This window comes from Lonchura striata, chromosome 5 (assembly GCF_050655825.1).
Source record: "Lonchura striata isolate lonStrDom1 chromosome 5, ASM5065582v1, whole genome shotgun sequence".
Classification (NCBI taxonomy): Eukaryota; Metazoa; Chordata; class Aves; order Passeriformes; family Estrildidae; genus Lonchura; species Lonchura striata.
The window spans coordinates 59,536,327-59,562,441 of NC_140707.1; the positions used below are offsets into that span (position 1 = coordinate 59,536,327).

Consider the following 26,115-nt stretch of genomic DNA (forward strand, 5'->3'; position numbering starts at 1 on the left):
TACTGAAAATTGGTTGCATTCTGCTATTGCTCAACAAATTTCTCTCTCTCTTTACCTTTCGGTTAAGACATAAAATTTTTTCTGCTGAGAAAATCATTCTGAGCTAAGCTATCTCCTTGGTGAAAATCTGCATATACTTCACAACCTGGCAGGCAGTTAAAGGACACCTCTCTTCACATGAAGCAGGGAGTACCAACCTCCTGCCTAAGGAATACCACATGAGCATGGAAAGAAAGGGAGGACCAGATAAACAACAAAAAAAGAGCCCCAGATATATATTTGAGGACACTGTAATGTAAATTGGAAAATGCCATGAAACCTACAGAAATAAGAGCACACAGGCAGGGAGTGTCCCAGGTGCAGGAATGTGAAGGGAAGCTTGCAAGCCTGCTGGAAAAGAAAGGGGATGCTGCTGCCTGGCTTAGTGTACTTAACAGTGGGACTGAGTTTAGACTGAATGGGAAGCTAGGATTTTTCTGGAGTGGGTTTTTTTGGGTTTTTTTGACTAAGTTTCCTTTCTGAGCCAACAGCAGGGAGAAAATAAATCTATCTGCTAATTTTTAGTGCTAAGATGACCTTTATTCTGTGTTTGGGTCACCAAACAGGTTACCAAAACAGGTAAGCACGGGCTTATAGGCAGAGTGATGAAAAAAAAAATTGAGAGATATTATCTTTATCTATAAAGGAGGTATTAAAAACTGAGGAAAAGATACCTTTTAATAAGTCTTTTTCATTTTACTGAGACAGTAATTGTACCAAAGATTTCAAGTGGGTAACACCTAGCAGGACCCGAGGAAAACCAATGGGCCACACACATTTAGTAGAGGCACCACTACCAGAGGCACTGATACAGAATGTTGTGCTTTTCTGCCATGAGGAACTCCCATCATATCTGCTTGGGCAGAGCAGACCACAGTACTGTTTTCTTCCTGGCAAGCTGTGGCAGCTCTTGCTTTGCAGTTTCCTGAATGCCTGCATTAATTTGATTGAGTCCAGATCAATGGTGTCTCTAAATAAGATTAAATTACACGTTCCTTCTGTCTGTATGTTACAGGAGATTACTCTTAGCAGAATCTCAAAGGAAGCAATTAGCTGACCAATGCTGTAATGAATTCTAATTATTTTGTTTGGACAAACAATAAAGCCAGATCGTTTGTTTAGCAAGGAAGTAATTACTCTGAGAACTTGAGAAAATAAATCAAACAGCGCTACCTAGACCTGTAAATAATGAGCCTTCGACTTCCTATTTATGCTAAGAATGCTCATGGAATATTTTCAAGTAGCTGGGAGCCAACCTTTGAAAGTAACATTTATCATAGTTATTATTGAGCACTTGCTTGATTATGTTCTTGAGTGTGCTAGGTAACCTGCAGAAATATCCATCTACATTGGCTGTCACTGGCACCTGCTAAAAATTCGCTGCAGCCAGTGCAATTTCCTGCAACTGTTTTTTGTTAATCAACAAGAAGTCACTCACATCACAATCAGTAGGCTGTTCTGCTCCTAAGGGCACCAGTGGCAGGGGCATGTCCTCAGCAATGGATGAATGATCAGGAAAAAAAGCACATTACTATACATGGAGCAGGCTCTATTCTGCCCTACATTTGGCCACGTAGGTTAGAAATGGAATAAAATAAGAAGGCAATTGAATGAGAATGGTTGCAGCTGGGTCTTCCTGCTCTCCACATTGATCTACTGCTGCTGCTGCAAAACATTCACAGCTCCAACAGGAGAGACAAGCAGAGTCACTGGGGACCTCGTGCTGCAAAAAGCAGAGAGCAGTCCAAAAATACCTCAATTTCTGCAACTTCTGCTGATTCTGTGTGACTTAAGAGCATGAGGGAGCTGACAAATCAGAGATAACCTGATCCTATTTTATGCAAACTCACTGGTTGTTGCAAGCACAGTGATGCAGCCATCTGTACTTCCTGCAGATACCAACTTCTGAGATCAGCCATTCTCTTCAAGATAATTGCCTTCCTTTACCATAGCTTTGAAAAGATATTAATGCATACAAAATATTTTGCTTAATCTTTCTTTAGTTTCTAGACACATTTTAGGTGTTAAATATGAATTTAAAGGAAACTGCATAGCCTAGAATTCTGCAGTTGGCCTGGTTTTCCTCTTTTCTTAGGCCAAACAGTGATACACCCAAAATGGATCAACATTATTTTCTGGCTCTCTTAAGTGGTGCTCAAAAATCTTATGGCAACACCGTTTCACATCCTGATAAAACTTGAATGAAAAAAAAAATAAAGACACTTCTGCTTCCAGCACTTGGATTCTTGTTGTAGTGTTACTGTTTAAACACAGAATGAAAGCCCTGAGGTCAGTGAAATCCCACTGAAGTGAGCAGGGTATAAGTTACAGCAACATCTGCACTGGCTGAAGGGAAACTGCAAATCACTTGGTAGTGCAATGGGAGCTATTTTCCTCATGCTTATGAGGTATTTTAGTTCTTCAGTCCTTTCCACCCTGTGCTGCTTCTCTTTGTGTTCAGCAGCTATTAAAAACTCACAGAGTGGAGTTTCTTTGTGCCCTTGCTGTAGGCCTAATTGACAAATGTTTGTTGCCTGCCATTATGTTAAGCCAGTATATTTGAAAATTAACTGAAGACTTTAGTCTAATTTGGAGAATTTAAGGGTGAATAAATACCATGTACCCCAAGGCGGGCAAGGCAGATAAATTAAAAATGGGATCTAACTGTAGTGGAGACATGCTTATGCCTAAAGCTTTTGTTTTGTTTTTTTTCCTACAAACAACTTGACCCAACCAAACAACATGAAATCAGAGAATTCCTTGGTCAGTCTTCTGGAATATCCCTGTGAGCCTCTTCTAGGGAAAAGAAGGAGTACTAAATGTTTGGCTACCTCTACACCAAGTATTAAAATGTCATACTGTTTTCCAGCCTGAAAAATTCTGGTGACCTTACTAGCTGAAGCAATTAATGCTGAGCCAAACAGGCAAGAACAGAAAGTCTTTGGGGGTCTTCAGCAAGGTTGAACTGCAGCCAAAACTATTGAGAAAGGTGTGAAAACTGCCTTAAAACTGATCAGTACTTTGCTATTTTTGGGTAAAAATATTTGAGCTGCTACTCCACATTTGAATATTAGAGGAATGTCTCATCAGAATGAGGAAAGTCTTGATTTCTGGCCATGCTTGAAGTGCACTGTACAGCACCCTTTAAATATTGGTCTCTTCTACATAGGTGTTGCACCAGGAGAAATCAAGGGTTTGATTTACCTTAAAATGATGACTATGTGATTATGATCCTGCAACACATTATTCATCCAGCCTCCTTTGTGTTAGGTAAATAAAGCCTTATTTTATTTCTTCTAAAAACAAATGGAAAGTGAGATGACAGTAGAAAGTAGAACAGCGTCCATAAACAAAGCAAATTGTGACAGAAAAATTTGCTGACTTTATGAAAATGGGATCGGAAGTGCTGCTTGGTTTAATAAGAAACTGGCAGTATTTTGTTTTCTTTCAGCTTCTCCTTATCATCTTTTGTATTGCTTCTGTTTCTTATGTCATCGCTTCAAAAAGAAAATCCATCACAGGAGGAATTCTGCTGCTTAGAATAAGGATTTAGTCTAACAGCATTAGACAAATCTCTTCTTGACTTTCTCTGGCTTTCTGCATTAGAAAGAAGGTGGGCTGATTGATCCAAAGCATTTTTTTTCAGAAGTGTCTAAAGAATTAGAAGTCCCATTTTCAAAATTATTTTAGGTACTTAACCACTAAATCCTTTAGAGAGATATTTTGGCTCTTCCTTAGTCTCTTTAGAAAAATGAATTGAATTCATATAGCATGTAGATGTATAAAAACTGAGTTTCCCTCTGCTCCCAGCAGATGGATATTTAGCTTCTAGAGATATAATAAGCCTAGTTCAAGATTAAAAACTCTGGAATATTTTTCCATTTAAAAATCTGGAGAAAATCAACAAATTCTTTAAGAGTGGCTCTTAATAAGCAAATTGATTTCAGGAATCTTGAGAAAAGTTAAAAATAATTTTATGCAAAATGTCTGATCAAACATTTTTTAACTTAATAATAAGAAACTGTCTTGCCTTTCTGAATCTGTCTGGGTCCTCCAAAGATCCAGCACTCTGTTTAAAAGGAAAAAAAAAAAAAAAAAGACACATGAAGTTAAGATCCCAGAAGAGCTTGTAAATGAATATTCACCACACAGGGGATGTTTCTTTCATATTCATGGTCACCTGGACAGAGTAAACCAGCAGGAGATTTTTTTAATGGGCTTTTTAACAAGATTAGGCAGAAAGATGACATGTTTTTAGGTTCTTGACTACTTGAATCAGATGAGCAGTTCTCCCAGCAATAGCTTTGACTTTACTGACACCTATTGACTATGTCAATGCTTACAGAAGGTTTTGGTTAACAAACCACGAGTCATTACAATCAATGGCAAACACAGAAATATGCTCTTTATTAATAAAATTCATGCTTACCTTCCCTGCATTTTAAAAGATTCATATTCTAAAAAAGCTTTGTATTTCAATAAAAGGTTTCTCAATGCAGAAAATTTTAAAATGTCTCAAATTTTAGGTGTTCAAGTTTGAATGCACTTGAATACAGAAAGTACCAGATGCAAACCTGTAAATTCCAATGTTTTGACTATGGTATCTTGAAGGTGCTCAGATAATGTGAGTAGTAAAGCTAGAAAAATATTAATTAACAATTATATATGTTTATGCAAAGAACATGGGAGTATCTTTAGCATGCCCTGGAATATCTTATATATGATGATGATTTCTGCTATGCTTAGCATGGCACCCTTATATAACAACTTGGTAACCTCTTTAATAATTTGTTTTTTGCATTAAAATGCCTCTTCTTTTTTTCATTCAAATCATTAACCTATAAGGACAGTTTCAGAAGGGACTAGGTCCTTCTGTGCAGTTACTTTGAATCAGTTCAGAGAGCGACTATTCTGTCTCACAGCAGGAGACACAATAATGAACAGTGAATATAGTCTTACTGCAGGAACTGCCAAAAAATAACTCTATGGAGAATGTGTGGAGAAAGGGCAAAAAATAGAAATCCACGTGCCCAGAACCAAAGTATTCACACACACAAACACCTCTCAGATCCCAGCTGCATGCCTCTTTGCCATTTACTATTCTGGTTTAAAACTTCCATCTCAAGAAATATTTTGAGCATAGCATACCAAGGGAAAAAGCACACAACCCTTAATTAAGCAGACACACATGAATACTGCTGAATGTGAAGCTGAAAGAGGCATGGCAGAGCTCAGCAGCTGTGCTCGGTGTGCTGTCCCTTACCGGTGAGCCCAGGGACTCTCTCAGCCTGGCTTTGTAGAGCATCCATCGGTAACGCAGGTCCTCCAGGTCTTCAGAGCTTCCAACCACTGGATGAAGATGAAGGAGGTCCTCAAAGAGACGCTGACCATGAGGCACATGAGACTGCAGCTCCTAAAGGCAAAGACAAGGGTCAGCAGCAATTCAGGAAGGCCCCACTTTTTAAATCAGCATTTGAAAAAACAGTGGCTATGCAATAGCATATTTATTTTTGTTATTGCTTTTTTGGCCTGAAATAATATGAAACTCACCTGAAGGACTCCTGTAGCCTTGGATACTCCTGTGTTTAGTTTCTAACAATCCAAAAAATCTAATACATTGCCATAGCATTTGGCTATACTCAACAGGAAGAGTAAGACCAAACACTGATTTGACACTAATTTTAATCAGCTTCTTTTAATGAACACATTTGCATACCACACCGGAAATGTCCAGCCCAACAGCTAAATGCCAGGTGTTTCCTTCTCTGTTAATTCTGGCAGACCCTTCCTAGTAGAAAGGATGAAATTTATCCTAAGTTCTTGAGCTTCATCTACTCTAGAGTCTCTTAAAGCAAAGAGCATAGTATTTGAATTTTTTGTCTATTTGTTCTTGAGGATTTTTCTTTGGGATTTTTTGGGGGGTGGTGGGTGGTTGGTAGGTGGAATGGTTCTGGGTTTTGTTGTTGTTTGGGTTTTTTAATTCTGAAAGAATTCACACTTATTGTAGTATTTTTCTCCATTCACCCCCTGAAAACTAACCTCAAGTTTGCCCTGGTGTGCCTTAATTTCCTCTGTGGAAGATGGTGTCCTAGCAAGAATTTTGGTCAGTTCAGTGTTTTCTCCTCGTAGCCACTCTTCAAATTCATGTAGGAGCTTCAAGTGGCTGCTTGCACTTTGCCCTTCTCCCATCTTCTCCTAGGATACAGAACAGGAACAAAAAAGCCTTTACTGTTATGTCAGACCTTTCCTCTGAAGGCCTGACTGTGAAATCTTTACCTCCACCTTTGTAACCCACAATATCAGATGAAGGCAATCAACTGTTCTTGTGAAGCTGATATGACGACAGCCACAGAGTCCCCACCTCACCTGCTTATGGTTGGGATCGACATCCAAAAGGTGGAAAGCAGGTCTAGACATCCATCTGCTGTCCACAAATGCTCTTTTCTTCTTGTCAGCTGCTGGTCTTTTTAACTGCCACTTTTTGAGGAGGCTTGAAAACACAAAAACGAGATATCAGTGCAGTGGGCATCCACATTTTGACTGGTGCTATGGGAGACAGCTCTGGGGAAACAGCACTATTGTTGTTATTACTATATCATTATTAATACTAATAAGACTATTACTGTTGAAGTTATTCCCAACCAGAGTGTCTCTCAGCTGCACCAGGACTCTAGTTCTAATATTTCCAAGTGTTTTGTTTTGTTTTGTTTGATTTAGGGGATTAAAATAATACCTTGGCAATGTACCTTTCTTTCTGGTTACAGAAGACAGTACAATCAGACCTTCCTCAATTTTGTAATTCATTTTTTCTGTCTATTCTGACAGTGTGTATGAATACAATCATACATGCAGCACATCATTAAATATTAATACAGACTAGAAAATATGAGCAGCATTTCAGCACTACACAGTGGAGGCAAAACAAATCTTCACTTCCCAGCTAAAGAGAAGATTTTTAGCTCTACTTATACTTCTGCAGGTTTGCAAAAGGCACAAATCCCATTGCAGATACTCCTTGGAGGCATCTCCAAGGAGAACAGGAAGATGAGGCAGAGCAGCACAGGTCACCCAGTCTATGACAAACCTCCTCTGACACAGACTGGCAGTGCAAGAGTGAGCCAGGTGATAAGACACTGCCTACTCCAACACGAGGTAAAGAAAGATTCACAGACATTGTGGTTCACAGAGTCTTAACAAGGTTTTCTTAAAAGTCATGATTTTCAGTTTACAAACAATTAAATAAAATCCCATCTTGCTTCTAGCATTATGGTATGGCTGCTCACTTTCACAGCACAGACCTCAAGTGTGTCTGTTCTTCCTGCAGTAAAAAGAACCCCGTTGAAGGGACATAAGGAAGACCTACATGAACACTTACCCAATTGCCATCTCCTTCAGTGATTTCCATGACTCCTTCAGCTGATCCAGCTCTGCCTGGACATGGGCAGTCTCCTCTGGAGAATTCTCCATGACCAACTGGCCATGAGTTTCCACAAGGTGCAGCTGGACCTCCTTATCTGGAAACTCAGCCAGCAATCTCTGAAATGCAAAGCCCTGACAATTACTCCCAGGTATCCTGGGTAAAGTGGAGGCTATGTCAGACTGAAGGTCACGTTCAGTCCAGGACTATGCTGGTTTTGTTGGCTCTAGCTAGAACATACCTAGAGGGAAAAAAATATGCTGTGGATGCTTCCAAAGAGCCAACATAGGTCAAAGAGCTGATGGGGGCACTTTGAGGGTGCAAGCTGTCAACACACCTCCTTCTGTAGCCTTCCCATGAAAAATTTTGGTTACCCATATGAAGGCAACAGCTGTCAGCTGAGGTATCCTACTAGAGTGAATTTAACATGCAAAGTACTGCTACACAGGAAAAAGCTGGCAGCTTTGGAACAGCTCAGTTCAGCAAGTAGAAGGCCAGCTAAAATGGCAGGAATGTTCAATATATTGATGGGTACACATAGGCAAAGGCAGGTATTGTTCAGAGAGAGCATCCTGACAGGAACAGACCACCTATCCTTGGATAATAATTTATCCATCTCAACACTGCTTACTCATTTTCACTACTCTTGTCTGTTACATGGCCCCACATCCCACAACACAGGGCAAAGAAGACAAGCAACAGCAGCCAACATTTATTGAAGTAGAAACACACATCATTACTCTCCTGAACCAGGAAATCCTCACTAGAAACCCCCACTCAATGCCTGAATGCTGCAAAGGAAATAATTAACATCTTAAATTAAGATGCTTTTCTCACCTCCAGGTCCTCCAGCCTGCCCTCGGTGTTCTGATCTCCATCAGCATCCTGGCAGGAGTCAATCTTCTCCCTGGTTACTGAGATCCACTGCTGGAGGTCAGACAGTTTGTCATTATATGCCCAATGCTTCTGAACGTGGTCTTCACTCTGCTGTATCATCATCTAAAAATGATAAAAATATGTCAGCAATCAAAGATAGACCAAAAGCACTTCCTTTACTGGCTCTAACACTATGGTGGGAAGAGAACCTCATGGGCAAAAAGGAAAAAAACAGATATTAAAAACCTATCCTTTTAGCATCAGTGGTGTGGAAAACACCTCCAAGCTCCTGCAGGCCTGAATTCAACCACACGGTGGGGTATTAAGAACTAGAATAGCTCCCTTCCTTCTCAGGGAATAGAGAATATACATGTCTGGGGTTTTTGTGCCCCAGTCAATACCAAATACGTCTTACACTCCCTGAATCAGAAATGACTGTACAGACTTGTTTGGCAAAAGTTCAGTTCAGTGGTAAATGGGATGATTGAAACTGAAACTAGAATTCATAGTGCATGTTCAGGAAACACTTTAACTAACACATGTCATTTTATAGTGAACTGCATAGCTAAGGTAACTTTATGAGCTCTTCTTCTGAGAATCTGAGATTGCTCTGGAGGTCATTTTAGAGGTATGTTTGCAAGGTAAAAAATTCCTCAGGACAAAGCATGTATTTATGCAATCACAGCACTTTTCTCTCACTAACTTTTAGGTCACATAGCCATAAAAACCCCAAACACTTTGGTACAAAGCCCCTCTCCCATAATTTGTGAAGTGCAAGCACCACCATGAAAATATGAGTTTTTCTGGTCAGAAATCTCAGGCCTACTCCAGAAACAGTTTATATAGATATAAAATCCATGTGGATGGCATCCTATCCCCAAGGGAGATCACATTAGAGATAATCAGAGAAACCTGGAAGAGTTATCAAAGTCTTAAAAATTCAGTGCTTTCTTTCCCTGAAATGAAAATATCTGTCACTAAAGCATGCAATGTCATATCCTCAAAGATGTTTTAAAATATTTTTAAATAGAGGCAACTGACAACTCCCCTGGCAACTAAAGACTTATGTTACCTCCAGTGATCTCTTCAGGGCCTGAGAGTCAGATGAAAGTTGGTTCATTTCATGCCTTTGTGTGGTGTTTGACTGAACAAGCTTCTCTACCTCCTCCATGTGAATTGCAAGCTCTGCCAAGTCATCTTGGATCATCTGCAGAGGAAAAGACAGATTCCATATGTGCAGTGTGCTAGGTATGGCATGGACTTTCAAAAACATATACCAAAGGTAGATTCATGTGACAGTGTGAGGAGAAAAACACCCAGCAACAACCACTGTCATTAAGAAAATTAATTGATTTGATGCCTAGGAGTAAATGTTTCTGAAAAAAATAGTTGGATGCCCTTTACATGTTACTGGGAGGTAACAAAGAAGATAAGTTGCTGAGACGTGCCAAAGGAGCCATGGTATAACCAGCAAAGAACTGTGGTGACAACACCCCTGTGGTCACCAAGGATGGAGTGCCACAGTACAGGTGAACTGTCACAGCTCACCATAGCAGTCACATCCCCTCTCCTTCTCCTCCTGCTCCTCTGTCCCCTCTCCCAGGTATGTAATCCCACTGTATGCACTGAACAGGCTCTACTGCATGTTGGACCCTTTGCTGAACCACTTCAAAACAGTAACCAAAAAATTATAATATTTTCCCATTAATTTTTTTTCTTATCTTGGACAGCTGAATCAGCCGTGGAGCAAATCCAGCATTTGTCATAATTAAGTGACAAGGCAAACAGCAGAAAGAGGAGGCTACAGAAGGAAGTGGAACAATGGAAACTCTTTGGAGGAAATTAACCTGAACCAATCTATCTTGTGCAGTTTCACTGCTAGTGGGAAGTGTCAGGATACACTTTCTTTAGCAATCAAACTAGCCCAAGAAGGTGTACCACCAACAGCTTCCAACTGCTTCTTCCTTCCCTCAAGCTCAGTTTGCCAGTACTTCATCTGCATTGCTTTAATTTCATTCACTCATGCTATAAACTGGACCAAATGAAATTATCTAACACACAATCGAGAGGGAAGGTACTGAATTTCCAATGCTAAGAAAATATGAACAAACAGGAACCACAGTTAGCTGAGGACAACATGGCCAAATAATACTGTAATGTACCTGGAGTCTCTGGAGTTGTGTCTTTTTACCCAAGAGGTCAGGCCGTGGTTCCTTCTCCAGATCTAATTTGGCTTTGATGGCAGATAATTTCTTCTGCAATGGTGCAAAACCAGCATCAAAGTTCTTATGTTGCAATATCAGATTCTAGATGGAGAAATAAGAAAACAGGTCTAGCATCCAACATATACCCCTTGGCATTATGTTTTGTCAATATGTGCTTCATATTCAGAACAAACACTGAGCTACACTATGAAACAGACCACACATTTATTTGAATATTTGATCAACCTAGGGAAAGGGATTAGTACTAAATTTATATGTATAAAACTGGCTTAGTAAAGACTTCATCTTTGTCTTTATCAAAGAATATGGGTTTTGTAGTTCACCTGGAGTTTGCTCTTTCTTTGCAGCAGACTTTTGTGTAGAATTTCTCTCTCCTTTGAAGCTTCAGCTACCTCTTGAAGGAAAGACTGTGCTTTTTCCTCACCAAGGACATTGTTTAGCATATCTTTCTTTAGCTGTAACATCATTAACTTCTCTTTGAAATGGGAGCTTTCAGCTAGAGCAGCCTGGAGGAGAGAAGTTCTTCCAGTGAAATCATACCCCAAAAAAATCATATAACAATATTATTTTCACACAAGTCTCACAACCAAAGCAGTATGACAAAGTCAAGTAAAAACAGCATGCTGGACCAACAAGGGGTAACAGAAGGTACCTGGACAGTGCCCAATTAAAGAAAAAACCTTCCCAATAATGCTAGAGGCACCAGGGCTGCATCAATTTTGTGAACAGAAAGAGAGGTAAACTGTACTATGGGAAGAGTTGTCTGTGCAGAGGAGAGGCCTCAACAACCAACAGAAAGGACAGCTTGAATGCTCATCCTGAGGATAAATTCCACCCCTGTTCACAGACACATTTATTCTGGGGATCACAGGGATGACAAAGTAACAAACACACCTTGCTGGGAACATGCACTAATTGTGCATTTTAATCCCACATCTATATCACCACATAATTCTTTAACAGATTTCACAAACTTCCTATTCAGGGAGATCTGGGTTAATTGTAAACAATATTATCATCATTGTTAAAGATATCTAGCACTTTCTGCAGCCTGCTCAGCTGGCAACTCCAGTTAACCAAATGGAAGGCAGAATATAAGCCAGTGTGCTACAGCTGGAGTCAAGCAAAGAGCTCCATCCCTACTGTGGGTTTTCCTGCCTCACTGGCAGGACCTTCCACCTGCTGCTGCCTGCAAGCTTGGTCAAACCCACATTTCTGAGCTTTGCAGCAGCTTTGCTACCTCAATGTGAGCCAGTTCTGGCTCTGAAGTCTCCAGCAGCATCTGGACCGATGGCTTCCACTGTTCAAAACTTTGCAGGGGATTTTGGATGAGTCTCCACAGCTGGGTTTCTGTATCAGTGCTCATTTTAGAAGTCTTGCTTCTAACACTGTAAGGATAAAGTGACAACCAAGAGAAGGATTATGAAGAAATCCAAGCCCAAACATTCTAATCTTCAAGGCACGAATTAACACAATACTGGGGTGTAAACCATAGACAACACAAAAGCCTCAGTCTGTTCTACTGCCTGAGCCTGCTGTTGCACACCAACAGCTGCTCTGTCACTCAGAGACATCTGACAAACTCTATTTAGATGTTGTAGGACACATTTGTCTTTTGTGCAACTGTGTATCAGGAGCTACTTTGCTTTTCTAGTAGCCAGCAGTCTTCCCTTGTATGTATGTGATCTTTCTTGGCTGCTGTCACCGGAGTGATTTAACAAAGCATATTATTGGAGCAGTCTCACTGACTCATGGGAGGAACAAATCATGAGTATTTAGAATGTAACTGCAGTTGCCTGTAAAAAACAAGGTTTTGTTTCTTTAAAAAATTACATTAAAAAGTTTTGATAACCTTATGTTAACACAAAAAGTGAAAAAATATTTTTTTTTCAGATACAATTCCTTTAAATTTTGCAGAATCACTTGAATTTATATTAGTGATATAGAGGTGATTCTGATAAAAAAGCTTTGTATTTGTATATGTATCAACATACATACACAACTCTATTACTGGGGAAAAAAAATTGAATCAGCAAATCTTCAATGAATATTCAGGCTTCTCTGAAAAAGAACACAGCCCAAACACAGCCAAAAGACAAGGCCCAGCAGTGACACACCCCATGCAGCTGCCTCCTGTTCTTCTCAGCTTGCCTGACCTCCCAGTTTGCAGAATCCTGCCTGATTTGGCAAAATGCAGCCCAAACTTTATGTTCACAGGGGAACAGTATCTTGCAAACTCCTAAGACAAGCAGGTGAGAGAAATGCCAGTCAGGATCATTACTGCCTCTCCATAAAACCAGAAACAACAATCTTACCTGTGTCACTGGGCCATGACGGGGCTAAACAAAGGAAAGTTTGCAGAGGCCAAAAGTTGTGCAAATAGAAAGTTCTAACTTTACAGGTCCTCTGCCATTTGCTTGGCTGCCCCTGCCAGGCTCAGTGGGAAGCTGCCAGATTTCCCAAAGAAGCATTGAGAGAAGCTGGCAAAGAAGCAGCTGCCATTTTCTACTCAGAGGCAAGTCTCCTGCCTTCTTTGCTCCTCTCTCAACTTTGTTTACTTGCTAGTTTTTAAACTGAAATCCTTCCCACAATGACCTATAACCCTTCCAGCAGAACAGCATACTGTGCACCGAAGGAAATAAGCTGGGATACAGGAAAAGAACTGACCTTCTTTTTTCCCTTAAAAAATGATCCTTTCTTCTAGTTTGCAAAATTTGCTGCAGCTTCTTTACTTCCTGATTCCAGGCAGCCTGGAAACGGAAACACTGAAGTCTGGGAGAGGCTAAACTTTCAGAGTTTCCAACCCAAGGCAAGTTGAAAACAGGAACATGCATATAAGCTGCCAGGAGAAGGGGAATAAACTCTGCCAAATAATTGCTAAGGCTGGTGAGTCACAGCAACAACCTCAACAAGGGAGGGCCATAATTCTTCTGAACCGTTTACTACCACAGCTCCTGTCCTGATTTTCTAGTTGCTAGCATGAAAGGCAAGCAAAATACATAAATTATTATTATAAAATGCTAATTAGATCAAATTAGCTGCCAAAAATCTAATTTTCTTCAAACCATACACAACATTAATGATGTAAGATCATTGCTTGAAAATGACCAGGAGCCTCCAGCTCCCAGCAAATGGCTAAAATTACAGCTTTTGTAAAATAGAGGCAGATGCAATTATCAAAAGCTTTTTTTTTTCTACCCATCACATACAATTGAATGGCACATCACTTTTTTTTTCTTAGGCCCCTGACAATTCCTGAGAGATTCCCCCAGCTGCCCACCGTACCTTTGATACTGCTGTATTGCAGAGACAACACTCTCAGCGTGTGGCTGCACATCTTGGGAAAACCGTAGCAGCTCCTTAAGCTGAGCCTTCAGCCTCTCAATCTTTGACTCTTCTGCAGCCAGAGCTGCTCTTGTTGCCTTAATTATAAAAATAATGAACAGATCATACCTTATGTAGTGTCTGGCATATGAAATAAGAAGTAAGGCTGTGTCTCAGGGTATGCACAAATCCCCTTTCAGTGTTTTTTTTCTTGGTTAAAAGGAATATGGTCTTTGCTAAGACAGAAAATATTCTCAGCAACAGGCTTTTTTTCCAGCAGGCTCTCTCTTCTTTCTTAACACTACCCAGCCTCTGCATCTGATCTGCAGGGTTCACTGTTTGAACAGAGTGAATCCCAAACATGGTTTCAGTTCACCAATTGCAGTATATAACATGAGCTGCATTTTGGAGCAGTCTTAAAAGCATCTGTTTGCCTGATCTTTCTCAGAGACTCACATATAGAGAATGTTAATTCTAGGGTGACTCAGGGAAACAAAACCAAATAAAACCCATGCAAATGTAGCTGGATTGAACCAGTATGAATTTTTTTGATCCTTTTTGCATATACTTTTCCCAGTTAGTCCTGCATAGCCCTAGACATACAAACAGCAATGAAAGGCATTTTGAGAACTGATAACAAATGCAAAACCAGCCCTCAAGAGAAAACAAGTAATAAAGATTCTTATCTACTTAACGTGTGACAATTTTTCCACACTCATTTTTGCAGCAGATTGGTTTTGGTGTAAATATTGGATTGCTACAATCTTGGGACTTCTTAGTACTGATGATATGTCTGCTAGTAAAGGACAAGAGGTGCCTCTTTTACAGAGATGATGGATATGACATAACAATAGTCTTACCAAACACCCCAGAAATATGTGTACTTGTGTCTGTGAATGCACTTGTGTCTGTGTATATATATAGTCAGTGAGGCATTGATTTCCTGCTTCTTCTTAAGTGGAGCAAATTGTGTTGTTTGCTATGTATTGTGCTCTTTTTGCATATGATCCCTTTGGACTCTAGGCACAAGCTCCAGCACATCCTCCAAGCCTGCTCCTTCTGTGCAGTGTAAGATGAAGGCTGGGGCAGTTGATTCCATTGTTGGCAGTCACAATTTCCTCAGTGTGTTTCACACACACTCATCTCTATTTCCTTATCATCTCTAACCAATGGGACAGGCATCTGTTGGATGTGACTATGCATGTTCAGTCTACAGCTGCACTTGATCCTCCACACAAAGGATAACAACTTACATTGCATTTTTTCCACAGAGTTACAAACTCATCTTCAGTCTTTTCCCCTTCCCCAGGCTCCAGGTCATTTTCTAGTCTCTGTAGATCTTTCCTCAGCTGCTGGATGTCTGCTTCTAATTGTCTGGCTTGGGACTCATAGGCACTTTCAGACTGCTGGATCTTGAGCAATCTTTCCTCCTCCTCACTACTCAGCAGCTTCAACTTCTCCAAGGCTTTTCTAAGCTCTTCAAGTTCATCCTTCAGTCTTGCAGATCCAAGTGGAGAGGTATTCTGAATCACCTCTGCACATTGACTTTCAAGGTGCTTCCATTTCTTTCCACCACTCCTAATGTCTTTGGCAATTTCCTGCAAAAAGAAGTTAAATAAAAATTATTTGCAGGAATGGGAAGCTGGGGAAAAAGCTGAAATTAGAAGAAAAAAGACCACCTCTCCTGGTTGTACGTATTTTGGTTTTCACTTCTTATTTCAAAATATGTCTTTTTTCAAGTGACCAGAAGCCAGGGTTAGTCTGCCTTCTGAGTAATACTAATTGCCATTGATACTGAAAATATTGGTTTTCATTAATCCTTACCACCTGAGATCCCTGACAAAGAGAACAGGAGCTGCAGGTGCCAGACATATATATTAATAGCTGGATCTCAGAGATTTTAAGTTAAAAGCACTGGCACCAAAATAAAAACTGGTATTTTCATCACCAGTTCTAAACTATCAAAAATTGTGAACCCTTAGGGTCTATCTGGATCATGTTTACCAAATCTGTTTTATTTAAACAAGATTCTTGAAGAATCACATAAGAAAAACAAACCAGACCAGTTGGTGACTCATACTGGAGAACCATACATACAAACAGTTTCAGGACTTCATACAACTTATCTGCCCTAGCCCATGCTAAAATCACCATCTATTTTGTACATGTAATTCTTTTCTCAAGGACACCCTTGTATGGTTTGAGCAACACATATGGGCTCATATGTCAAAACCACACAATTCTATCTCCTTGTAAGACCTATATTGTTCAAAGACCTTCAGTGCCTCTAGCTTGTCCTCTGCTGAAGACTTGGTTGCTTCTCCAATGCAGCAGTTTAATCTCTCTGTGACACCACTCAGCCACGACTGGAACTGGTTGACACTGGCGCTGTACTGCTCATGTTCCTTGGTTATTGTTTCAAGCAGTTTCACTCTGTTCTGTAACAAGAGACATCAGAAGTGATGAGGACTGTGCTTATCTGGCTCTTTTTCCTTTACCTTGTAACCCAGAATTTATAAACAAGACTCCCTTTTCACAAGCCCCCGTAACACTTGGTCTCCACAGGAATTCAAAGTTTACCTCGAGAAACAGAACACAAAAGTACACAAAGGCTTGCTCCTGTCTGAATTTTGCTGCAGGCTCTCAATGTCTAAGTCTCCCAGAACACAAAAACTGCAAAGCCCCGTCAGCTGAATTTCTGTCTTTCCAAAACTTCCTACTCTCGCATTAGAAAAGACACAGAAGTTTGTTTCTGATTTTCACTTTGTGAGATACAAGCAGTTATATTCCTTTTGTGGGTTAAAAATAAAGACGAACACATCTTCTTTATCTGTCAAAATGAAAATAAAAGAATGCAGTAGAGGCATGAAAATTGTTTTAAACTGTTCATTATTTAAACAGACTGCATTGATAATGACCATCACCTTCAATTGTGTAGTCCAGGCACTTTTGTACTTACTTATCAGGTGGTATCACAGACTCTGGAAGCAAATTCAAGCCAATGGAAAGCAGGCTTCATTTTTCAAGTTACTGCCTGTGCAGCCTATAACCAACAATTCCTCAATTTACAAGGGCCTGCACATCATGAGTCGCTGCCTGCTGATCCAGTCTGGCACTCCTCACAAGTCACAGTCACATTTGCTCAGACCAGCCTTGTTTGCCAGCCCAAGTTCAGACCTTTTTGATTTTGACACAAATCACTTGCTCTGTTGTTTCACTAGTATAATATTCAACATAAGTATTATCTTCTTCCAAATCAGGCTGATTTTTTCTTGCCCTTCTCCAGCTGGCATGGAGAGCAATTGAGGTACACTGTGGTTACATTAGATTTTAAAAAAATCATTCCTTCTGCAATCCATTTAGTGCTTGCAGCACATTTGAAAGCACGCTTTGCTCTCACAGACAATGGGCCAAGTTTCATTTTGTGTAATACAGGACACAGCACTGGCCTCTGAGCAGCTGCCCTCCAGGGCAAGTAGAGTGATAGCTGCAATGGTGGGTAGAGCTGAAAAGTCCCCTTTGCATTTCCCTTGTTCCTGTGAGGCTCTGGAGAGGTCCCCACACCTGCCAACCTGCCTGAGGTGGCAGAGAGCCATGTCCATTCTGTCAGCATCCCCTGTGTGCTGGGGATGACAGTCCCTCTGGGACTCTCCCTTCACCTTTGGGACAAGGTATGCCCATGGTGCACTACAAAGCCACCCCCCTGCAAGTGGAACACCACCAGACTGTTTTTCACACTGCCACTTCAGTCTCTGCTGACTTTTGCAAATCCTGTGTGACTCCCCTCAAGTTAGTTGACTTGCTGTGAGACAAAGGAGGAATAGCTAAGGGACAGTTGTTTCCCATGGGGGATGAAATGCTGCCTGTTTATTAGAGCACAACTTTTAATAGCACCAGCCATAAACAGGTTTGGATGAAACCAAAGGGTAGAATTATGACTGCAGACTTCTGTGGCCAAGATGTATCCAGCGTAACACCTCACTTGCTAAATCCCTGTGTGTCAATTCTGAAATCTGCAGAGGCTAAACAATTCACGCTTCAACCTTAAGTCAAGGATCTGAAGAAGACAACCTTACATCAGTGTAAAAGGGTCACACAAAGTTATCCTAGTCAGGCTAAACTTATTGACTCCAGGGGATTAGATTATTTTGCTGGCAGAAGCTCCAAAAAGCATAAATCAGAATAACAAAGCAGAGATTAAGCTCATTAAGCTCAAAAATCTTAGGCTGATATACAGAGGGGTTCAAAAGGAAGTCAGAACAACCTACCCTTGGCCAACTAGAATGAAGGAATAAGCAGTTGGGGTGAACTGCTGGTCTGTGATGTCAAGGAATAGATGCCATGGATCTGGATAGACTGTGATAGTTGTCAGACTAAAGGCTTACAAAGAGTTGGCTAAGCAGGAGAACTTTCCAATGATGACAAATAAGGTATCACCTGCTCCTGTTAGGTTAGCTGTTTGGGGAGCAGCACAGTGTGAAACTCAACATCCACATTCACTAGGCTAAGGTGAGGAGACAAGAAGCAAGGACATGGCCCTGTAAAGAGTAAGAGCACAGACAGGAAAGGAATGGGTTTGCCATGGGCTGCAGAGAAAGGGATGTGTCTGGGCAGAATATCCCCAGCCCTGGGTACTCAAGGAAGGCAGACAGAGGCTTAGGAAGCCCTCTGCCCTAAGCTCCCTTCACTGTCAGTGAAGGCAAATAAGCCTCCTCTGGAAGGCAATATAGAGCACAAAAGGAAGTCCCTACTTTAAATCCCTCTGTGTACACAAAGCTCCTGTAGCCCTTCCTGGTGCTTTTAGTCTTATCTTTGGGATACCTTTGCAAAGTATTGTAAGTATCTAGGTTTCAGTTACCAGAGACAACATGGACTGAAATTAATCTGATGTGCTCAGAAGTATGTAATATAATTCCTAAATATCAACATCCCATATATCATAACTTTTCTTACCATCTTCAATCATCATTTATGCTGAAACATATAACCATTTACCTCTACATATTTTTAATTTTCTGGTCAAGGGAAAGCATGTAGGAAATGGCTTCCACGTCTAAAAATATTCCTCTCTATGTAATTAAAAGATATGCTTTTAAAATTTGCAAATGTTAAAGACACATGTTGGCACTAAGGAAAAAAAAAACGTCCCACCATTTGTTCATGCCAAAGAAGCAATATCACAGGCAAACCATTTAAGAAACACTGTCCAAGAGCCTGCCTTCTGATAGAGCTGAACAACTGCACAGGCTCTAAAAATGCTCTTCAAACAGCAGTGTAATGTACAAATACCAGCGAGCCTGCTGCACTCAGGCACTCAGCTGGCATCTGCAAGTCACATTTAGTCTGGCCTCTCATCATGTGAGGGGCCAGAGCAATCCCCTTACAACTCCTGTGTCTCATTCATTCATTCATTCATTCCTCCTGCCCACTGGAAAAGGTGGCAGGGCTTCCCTCACAAGTGTTATACTTTCCAACACAATTCCCAAGGTGCCTGTAACTTTGGCATTAGATAATAAACTCCTCATTTACTTCAGTTGCAAAATCCAAGGCTTTCCAACTCCCTTCTTTGTTCCACACCTCCTGAAAGAGGGATTTCTTAGCTGGATTCTCTCACTCCATCCTTCTAAGAAGTGTAGTATTTATAACCAATGCCAAAGAAAAGCTTTTTCTCATGTCTCAGTTGGCTGGAAACATAAAGACATATTTTGTCTAAGTAGTATGAGCCACTTCCTGATCTCATTTACACCAGCACATATCCAAGTTCGTTAGAGAAATCACACTATGTAAAACCAGTCTCAGAGAGGTCACATTCCGGCTTTGAGTATTCAAATTACTTGTCTAAAAGAACAGCTTTATTAAAATAACTAATGACTGTCTCCAGCTTCAAAACCAAAGACAATTTTGGTGAGGAGGGAGTGAATGATAATTTCAAATGGCAATCTAGACAGACAACACCTGAATTCCCAAGAACCTTCTTATTTGTATATCCAGATACCTTGTAATCAAGGGATCTACCTTTAAAAATAAATAATCAGTGTTGAGGCCCAAGTCTGCTGGTGGCTTCTCTGTGGCAGCTGTAGCTACAGAATTTCCAAACATACTCTAGATTTTGGAGAGACATTAGCAGTAGTTGTATATTTATGGCTAGAAAAGTATAACTACATGCTCACAAAAGATGCCAGATTAGGGGTTTTTTGGTCACTTTTGGGGATTGGGATATTTTACTCCAAAAGAGAAAATGTATCTATGGGGCAAGCAGGGCAATGGAACAAGCATCTGAATGTTGTTGTTCTTACAGTGTGATCTGAAGCTAACTTTGTACAACAGCATCCAGGGAGGGAAAGCATCCATCACTGTCAGGGTCCAGTTCTGGACTGGTGTGTAGGTGTGGGAATTAATAGAAGGCAGCATTATAACAGAGGCAGACAGCAGAACCAGTGAAATGAAAATTATGTCTATTTGCACCAGGTAATTCCAGCCTATGAAATTCTGGAACTCAGTATGACCAAAAAGTAGGTTTTAATTTCTATATGCTTGGTATAGATGTATCTATATATATATATATAAAATATCCCTTTGAGTATTTCTATTGATTTGATTAGTAAGAAATTGAATTCTTCTGCCCATCCACAGATGTCTGCCCTTCAGCCTTACCACATGGTCTAATCCCGCCTTTGAGTTTTAGAAGTTAAAAGTACAAGCATTTTCTGAAATCTTTACTCAAAAATAGTGTGAAAAGGAAATCACGAGTACTAAAAGATGAAGCAGGATGTCTTACACCAGCCTATCTCACAACTGTTCAAGCTGGGAGATTGGTATTGGGCAAGAGTTACTGTGCATGAAACTCTTTCAGATAGTGGAAGTGGCCACTGAGCAAAGTGGGCCAGAGCTGACTCCCACCTCTTTCCCAGTTCTGCAGGCAGGGAGGGCAGCTCTGGGTCTCAACTAATCCTACTTCCTCCAGGAAAGCTGTGTCCATGTAATATTCCCTGGCCCCTGGAATGGGTACTCTGCATCTGGTTATACATGAACCACTAATGTGCTGAAAGATGAGGAACAATTCAAACTTTATACAGAGATGACCTAAAGCAGTATTCACTAGGTCACAGCAAGCAGCCTGCAGTTACTTTACAGCAACACACTGTAAAGCACCACGTAAGAGTATCCCAATTAACATCACCCCAGGACAACAGCTCATCTTGGGACTTGACAATTGTTTCAAACAGTCCGTTGACTGAAAGAACAGGAGTCCTCAGCTCTGATTGGCTTTGCAGCCCTACCAGGTAAGCCCCATCACTAAAGAGGCAAACAACAGGAGGAGCAAGTAGCAAACAACACCACAGATGGGAGGAATTTGAATTTCTAAGTGTACCTGAGCTTCTTGTCTGATTCCTTCATATTCCACCCTCATTTTCTTCTGAGCATCCTCATCAACGCTGGGGTCACCTATCCTGCTGAACAACGAAGCAGCTTCCTCCAGCAGCCTCTCCAGCAGGACTGACTGATTTAGGACATCATTCTGCAAAACCTGAGCATGGCTCAGCTGCCACTGCTTCTCCTTTAAGCCAAGCTGCAACTCAATGTCAGGCTCCAAGGTCACCCTCATGTTGTGAATCCATGTGTAAAACTCATTCTGGGCTTTCAGGTACTCGCTCCAGTGCAGCCAGACCCACTCAATGCGGCTGTTGGGGAGAGCAAGAGAGAGGAGTTACATGAAATGATGATGGGAGCAGTGGAGACCAACGATTTCAAAAGGCCTTCAAAGCAGTGCACAAGGTTCTCAGCAATTTTAACTTGTTCTGACTTCACAGGGCTTGGGTTCACTTCCCAGGTCCTCTCTGCTTTGAGGAGGAAATATTCTGTATAAGGTCCCCATGCCTGACCAAATTCATCATTCCAGGCCATGGGGTGGGTGGGCCAGGTTATGAAGGCAGAGCCCTGAGATCTCACTGATCCTCTCTCCCCATACAGTCCCCAAAATGCTCATGGGACTGGGATTAGCAGGGATTTGCTATCTACAATCCAGGGAGCAGAGAGAAGCATGAAGCACTTTATGAAAGCAGGAGGAAATAGCTGCCTCAACACACCCAAGAGTGTGTTTGTCTTACCTGTGGCAATGAGTAATGTATATGGCTGTCTCTTCCCACAAGGCTTTAATGTCTTTCAGTTTAGAGAGTACCTCATGCTTCTTATCCTCACTGATGCTGCGAAGAGCAGCATCTGCCTTCACAAGAATCAAGTCCATTTTCAAGCTGCCTTCTGGTTCCAGTGCTCGTATTTTCTATGAGAAAAACAAATGATACTGAAAGCATGGAAAGAAAACAAGCATAATTGATGAAATGTAAACTTTGTTTTACCCAGGAATCATGAATCATTTAGGTTGGAAAAGACCCTCACAACCATTGACTCGTTGTTACCACGACACTACCATGGGAAGGAAATGTTTCTCTACAAAACAGATAATTAACCCTTCCCACCCAACTCCCTGCTGCAGTTTCTCCTGAAAGGAAGATAGGAATGTTTTTTCAGACATAGTCATTCTTAAACATCCTAAAGGACTGAATTTAATTGAAAACCACACAGCAGTTGAAGAACATTTAAGCTAGCTACAAAAACCAGACCATCCTCCATTAAATGCCCGTGGTTGTGTTTCCATTGCTGTTATAAGGTTACAACACTGTGATGCCACAGGCCAGCTGCTCTTCCCCACCTGCCAAAGCACAAAGAGGCAACCTGCACAGGCTACACTGCAACCTCTCAATTTTAAGCTCTACTACAAGAAATCATGAAGCATATTAAAAAGGCTTCCTAGTGCAAATAAAAGTTGGCTTAGAAAAGAAGCCAAGAGAAATTAACTAGTGGAATTTTCTGCCTGCTACTAAATTTTACTTCGACCCTAAATTGCTAAGTTATGAATTGGTGAAAATGTGTATCTTACACAAATAGGAATTCCAGGAACTGAAAGTGGAGTAATGTAATTTTAAGTATCCAGAGATGGAAAAATCAACACAAGTTCTGTACAATTTAACAGATTAATTATCCCCCAATTCAGATGTCAGCTTTCAACATTACTTTAGCCATATCAAATTATCTTTTCTTGCTGTTCTTCCATAAACTCCTGGCAAACTGCAGACTTTCCAGTTTAAAAAAAAGGGCTTCTACATTGAAAACACTAAGATTTTCAAAATCAGCGATTACTTTTGGTAAAATTAGGCCTATGGGATTTGATCATGTCAGTTATTGCAAAGGTGAGACAACTAAAAGGTGTTTGCACCTCCAGCCCCACATTCTGGCAAAAGCAAAGCCTGTTCTTTTCACATGTAGGCAGCACACCTGCACGTCATGTATAAACACTTGTTTGGAGAAATTATTTACTAAGAAAGGTGTGATTAATAGAATCCAGGGAAGCAGGGCAAAGGGCAGGGCAAAGCAAGAAAATACAAGCCACAGCTATCATCCAACAGGTACAGTGTAAGAGTTAAGCTGTATTCTAAACCTGATATTTTTCCAGCAATTAAAAGCAAACAACAGCTGGAGAGAAAGCAGTGGCTGTACAGTCATTTTTCTTTTTCAAATCTGTTTTTAACATGATTTGTCTCATTGGCTGACATTTTCACTACCAAATTAACAGAAAATAAACCACAGGAAGGAAGCATGAAAAAAACCAAGCAAGCCAGGTGCAAAAAAAGAACGGAAGACTAAACACTGGATTTGAAAACAGACAATAGGGAAGCAGTGAGCACATGATGAGAACATTCAAGCTGGAGACAGAAGCCAAGCCCAGAAAGGAGGCAGGATGAAGGAGCAGGAGGTGGTTAAGGTACACACAGGAAGAAAGATGATGAATCTCCAAAGTCTGAGTTGAAAGAATTTCTTAACATGACTTTTTGCATGTTACAGACATCCTCTAAAGCCCACAGAAGTAAACAGGCTTCAGAAGTTCAGGCCATATCACATCACCACAAATCTCTAGACCTTATAACTTATTATTTCTGCCATGAATGTTCCCCCTTTGCCAAACTACCACTCTTCTACTAGAGTTCCTGTGTTTCTTGCACATTTCTTGAGATTGCACACAGCATAGTTTCCCAGACAAAAGGGTGAAAATAATTTAAGGTCAGAAAAATTAAACTATAGACCAAGATAAAATGCTTCAGGTTTCTATGACTGACATGCAAATTTAGCTTCACTCCGTGAACAGACTCTAGATTATGCCACAGGCAAGATCCATCCTCCAATAAACCACAGTTAAAGAAAAAGGCTGAAGACATCACTGTAAACTACCCCATCATCCATGTAAGCCTGCAATGTTTTCTGTTAAACTTCAGAGGAGGCAGTCCAAATATAAGTAGACACACAAAAGGAGAGACTTTGGGGTAAATAACAATGGAAAAGATCTTGCCATTTAAATTACAGATTACTTGGAATTTAAGGTAATAAAAGTATAAAAATAGTTTCAATGTTAGTCATAGAAAGATCACCACTCCCTCCAATGGTATAAATGGGATAAACAGGAGTGTTTCATTCTCTGAGATTACAAGACCTAGATAACATCTAATGAAACTGAAGTTAATGAATGTGAAATCACTGTAAGAGAGCAGGCACAATCTGCAACAGGATCTTGCTGAGAAGAATTATAAAACAAATTAAGTAAAACCAGGAAAAAATGAGAACTTTTACCTTTTCATTGAACAGATCATATAGGGGATCTGTAAATCCTGATATCATCAGGGTTACGGAAAAGGAGAAAGGAATTACTCTAAGATGGCCTATTACCAGGACACTGCAATCTTTTCCCATCAGTGCCAGAGTCCTGGAGGGGATGGAACACAAACATGATCTGATTCTTTTATACTATATGCTGGTTGTCTGCAAATTACTATGGTAATTGCAAGCAGCAACCAAATTGTTCCAGGCTTGAGGAGAGTGTAAACATTTTAACCTGCCAAACCTGCTGCTAGTATTCCAAATCAATCTGAAAATCTTGGAAGCCTGTGATATCAAATTGCCATCCTCTTTTTCTGATCTGTAAACAATTTGCAAATAGAAAATTTAAAAGAATACTGATGTGAACCCATCCACACAGGCCCAATGCTCCAACAAGCAGGGGCAGCTGACAATTTCCTGATGGCAAGCTCCTGAGCTCACAGCAATAACTGCTGTAACAACGGCAGCACTGAGAGCCACCTCCGAATTCCATCGCTCTTCCCTTACCTCAGTCTCTCTCAGCCTGGCTTCTAGGGCAGATCGAGGTCCTTTGGTGTTGTCATTGATCCTCAGTCTCTCTTGGATGGCCTTCATCCAAGCTTCTGCATTCTCCACGCTGCTGTCAAATTCATCCTGTAGCTGCTGAGTCATCGCATTTGAAGAAGCTGCAAGGATAGGAAACAGGGAGGTAAGCAGGTTTTGGGTAAGACCTGAGCAGGAATGAAAGGCAATCCAAAGGAGAAAGAGAGAAAACGACGTTATGACGTTATGGCTTTCCTTTTGAACAATTATACCAAAAACCAGAAGGCTGGTCAGTTGAGTGCAGAGAACATATTCACACTGCAACTTTCCCAAATGAAAATATACCAGAAAACAAAAAGAAGGTGGAGAACTGGGAGGTTCCTTTACAGTGAACTGACAAACAGACTTAATTCAAAGTTTTTAAATGAGATTAATTTGGTGTTTGTGTGTATTCCATATTAGCTACACCAAACACAAACACCTTCTGTTTCTTCCCAGAGTCATGTCATTGTAACACTCTCCCAATGCCCTTCCAGGCTCATGTACTGAGCATCTGACACCAGACTAACGAAATACTTTGGCACATGCTTAACTTAGAGGTGTATAAACTGCTGTTGTAGAGGTGTTAAAGCTGCTGAGAACAGGATCAGATGATCAGACACTCAGTTAACTTCTTGTGCTGAGACCATGCAGAGGTTACCTGAATGCACATGCAGTGAGTCTGGGATACACAGACAATGGGAACTGGCCAGCAACTTCCAAGACAAACTACAAACAAGACTTCACAGGGGATTATCAATACTGTTGGATGTCTTCTTTTGCCATCTCTTTTACCAGGCTCCAAGCTTTTAATTTTGCCCTCCCTCTCTCCTGTTGCCCATTCCCAATCAGCAGGAATGTATGATGCTTGGTTGCTCTGTTAATGCCTCTGTTTAGAGCACAAGCTCTCCACTGCCCACACAGCCTCCTTTGTGCCTGTACAATAGAGCAGAGCCATCCTAGGCT

The 26,115-nt window shown here is 40.8% G+C and overlaps 1 protein-coding gene across 4 annotated transcripts in view; it reads right to left on the reverse strand.

Annotated features, from left to right (window-relative positions):
* The window catches only part of SYNE3 (spectrin repeat containing nuclear envelope family member 3), a 61,112-nt gene that overhangs the window by 14,652 nt on the left and 20,345 nt on the right, over positions 1 to 26,115 (reverse strand). For 3 of the 4 annotated variants that reach the window (XM_021549716.4, XM_077783974.2, XM_021549718.4), the window contains 16 exons: positions 25,096 to 25,253; positions 21,990 to 22,162; positions 21,254 to 21,563; positions 16,158 to 16,319; positions 15,135 to 15,479; positions 13,843 to 13,979; positions 11,798 to 11,945; positions 10,881 to 11,063; positions 10,495 to 10,638; positions 9,405 to 9,539; positions 8,294 to 8,455; positions 7,415 to 7,575; positions 6,406 to 6,529; positions 6,079 to 6,234; positions 5,303 to 5,452; positions 4,070 to 4,108 (listed from right to left, as the gene is read on the reverse strand). In XM_021549716.4, coding sequence (XP_021405391.3) covers positions 4,070 to 4,108; positions 5,303 to 5,452; positions 6,079 to 6,234; positions 6,406 to 6,529; positions 7,415 to 7,575; positions 8,294 to 8,455; positions 9,405 to 9,539; positions 10,495 to 10,638; positions 10,881 to 11,063; positions 11,798 to 11,945; positions 13,843 to 13,979; positions 15,135 to 15,479; positions 16,158 to 16,319; positions 21,254 to 21,563; positions 21,990 to 22,162; positions 25,096 to 25,239 — 2,673 coding nt within the window. In that variant the 5' untranslated portion in view covers positions 25,240 to 25,253. The remainder of the gene's footprint in view (positions 1 to 4,069; positions 4,109 to 5,302; positions 5,453 to 6,078; positions 6,235 to 6,405; positions 6,530 to 7,414; positions 7,576 to 8,293; positions 8,456 to 9,404; positions 9,540 to 10,494; positions 10,639 to 10,880; positions 11,064 to 11,797; positions 11,946 to 13,842; positions 13,980 to 15,134; positions 15,480 to 16,157; positions 16,320 to 21,253; positions 21,564 to 21,989; positions 22,163 to 25,095; positions 25,254 to 26,115) is intronic. The other variant, XM_085580683.1, reaches the window with a different exon arrangement.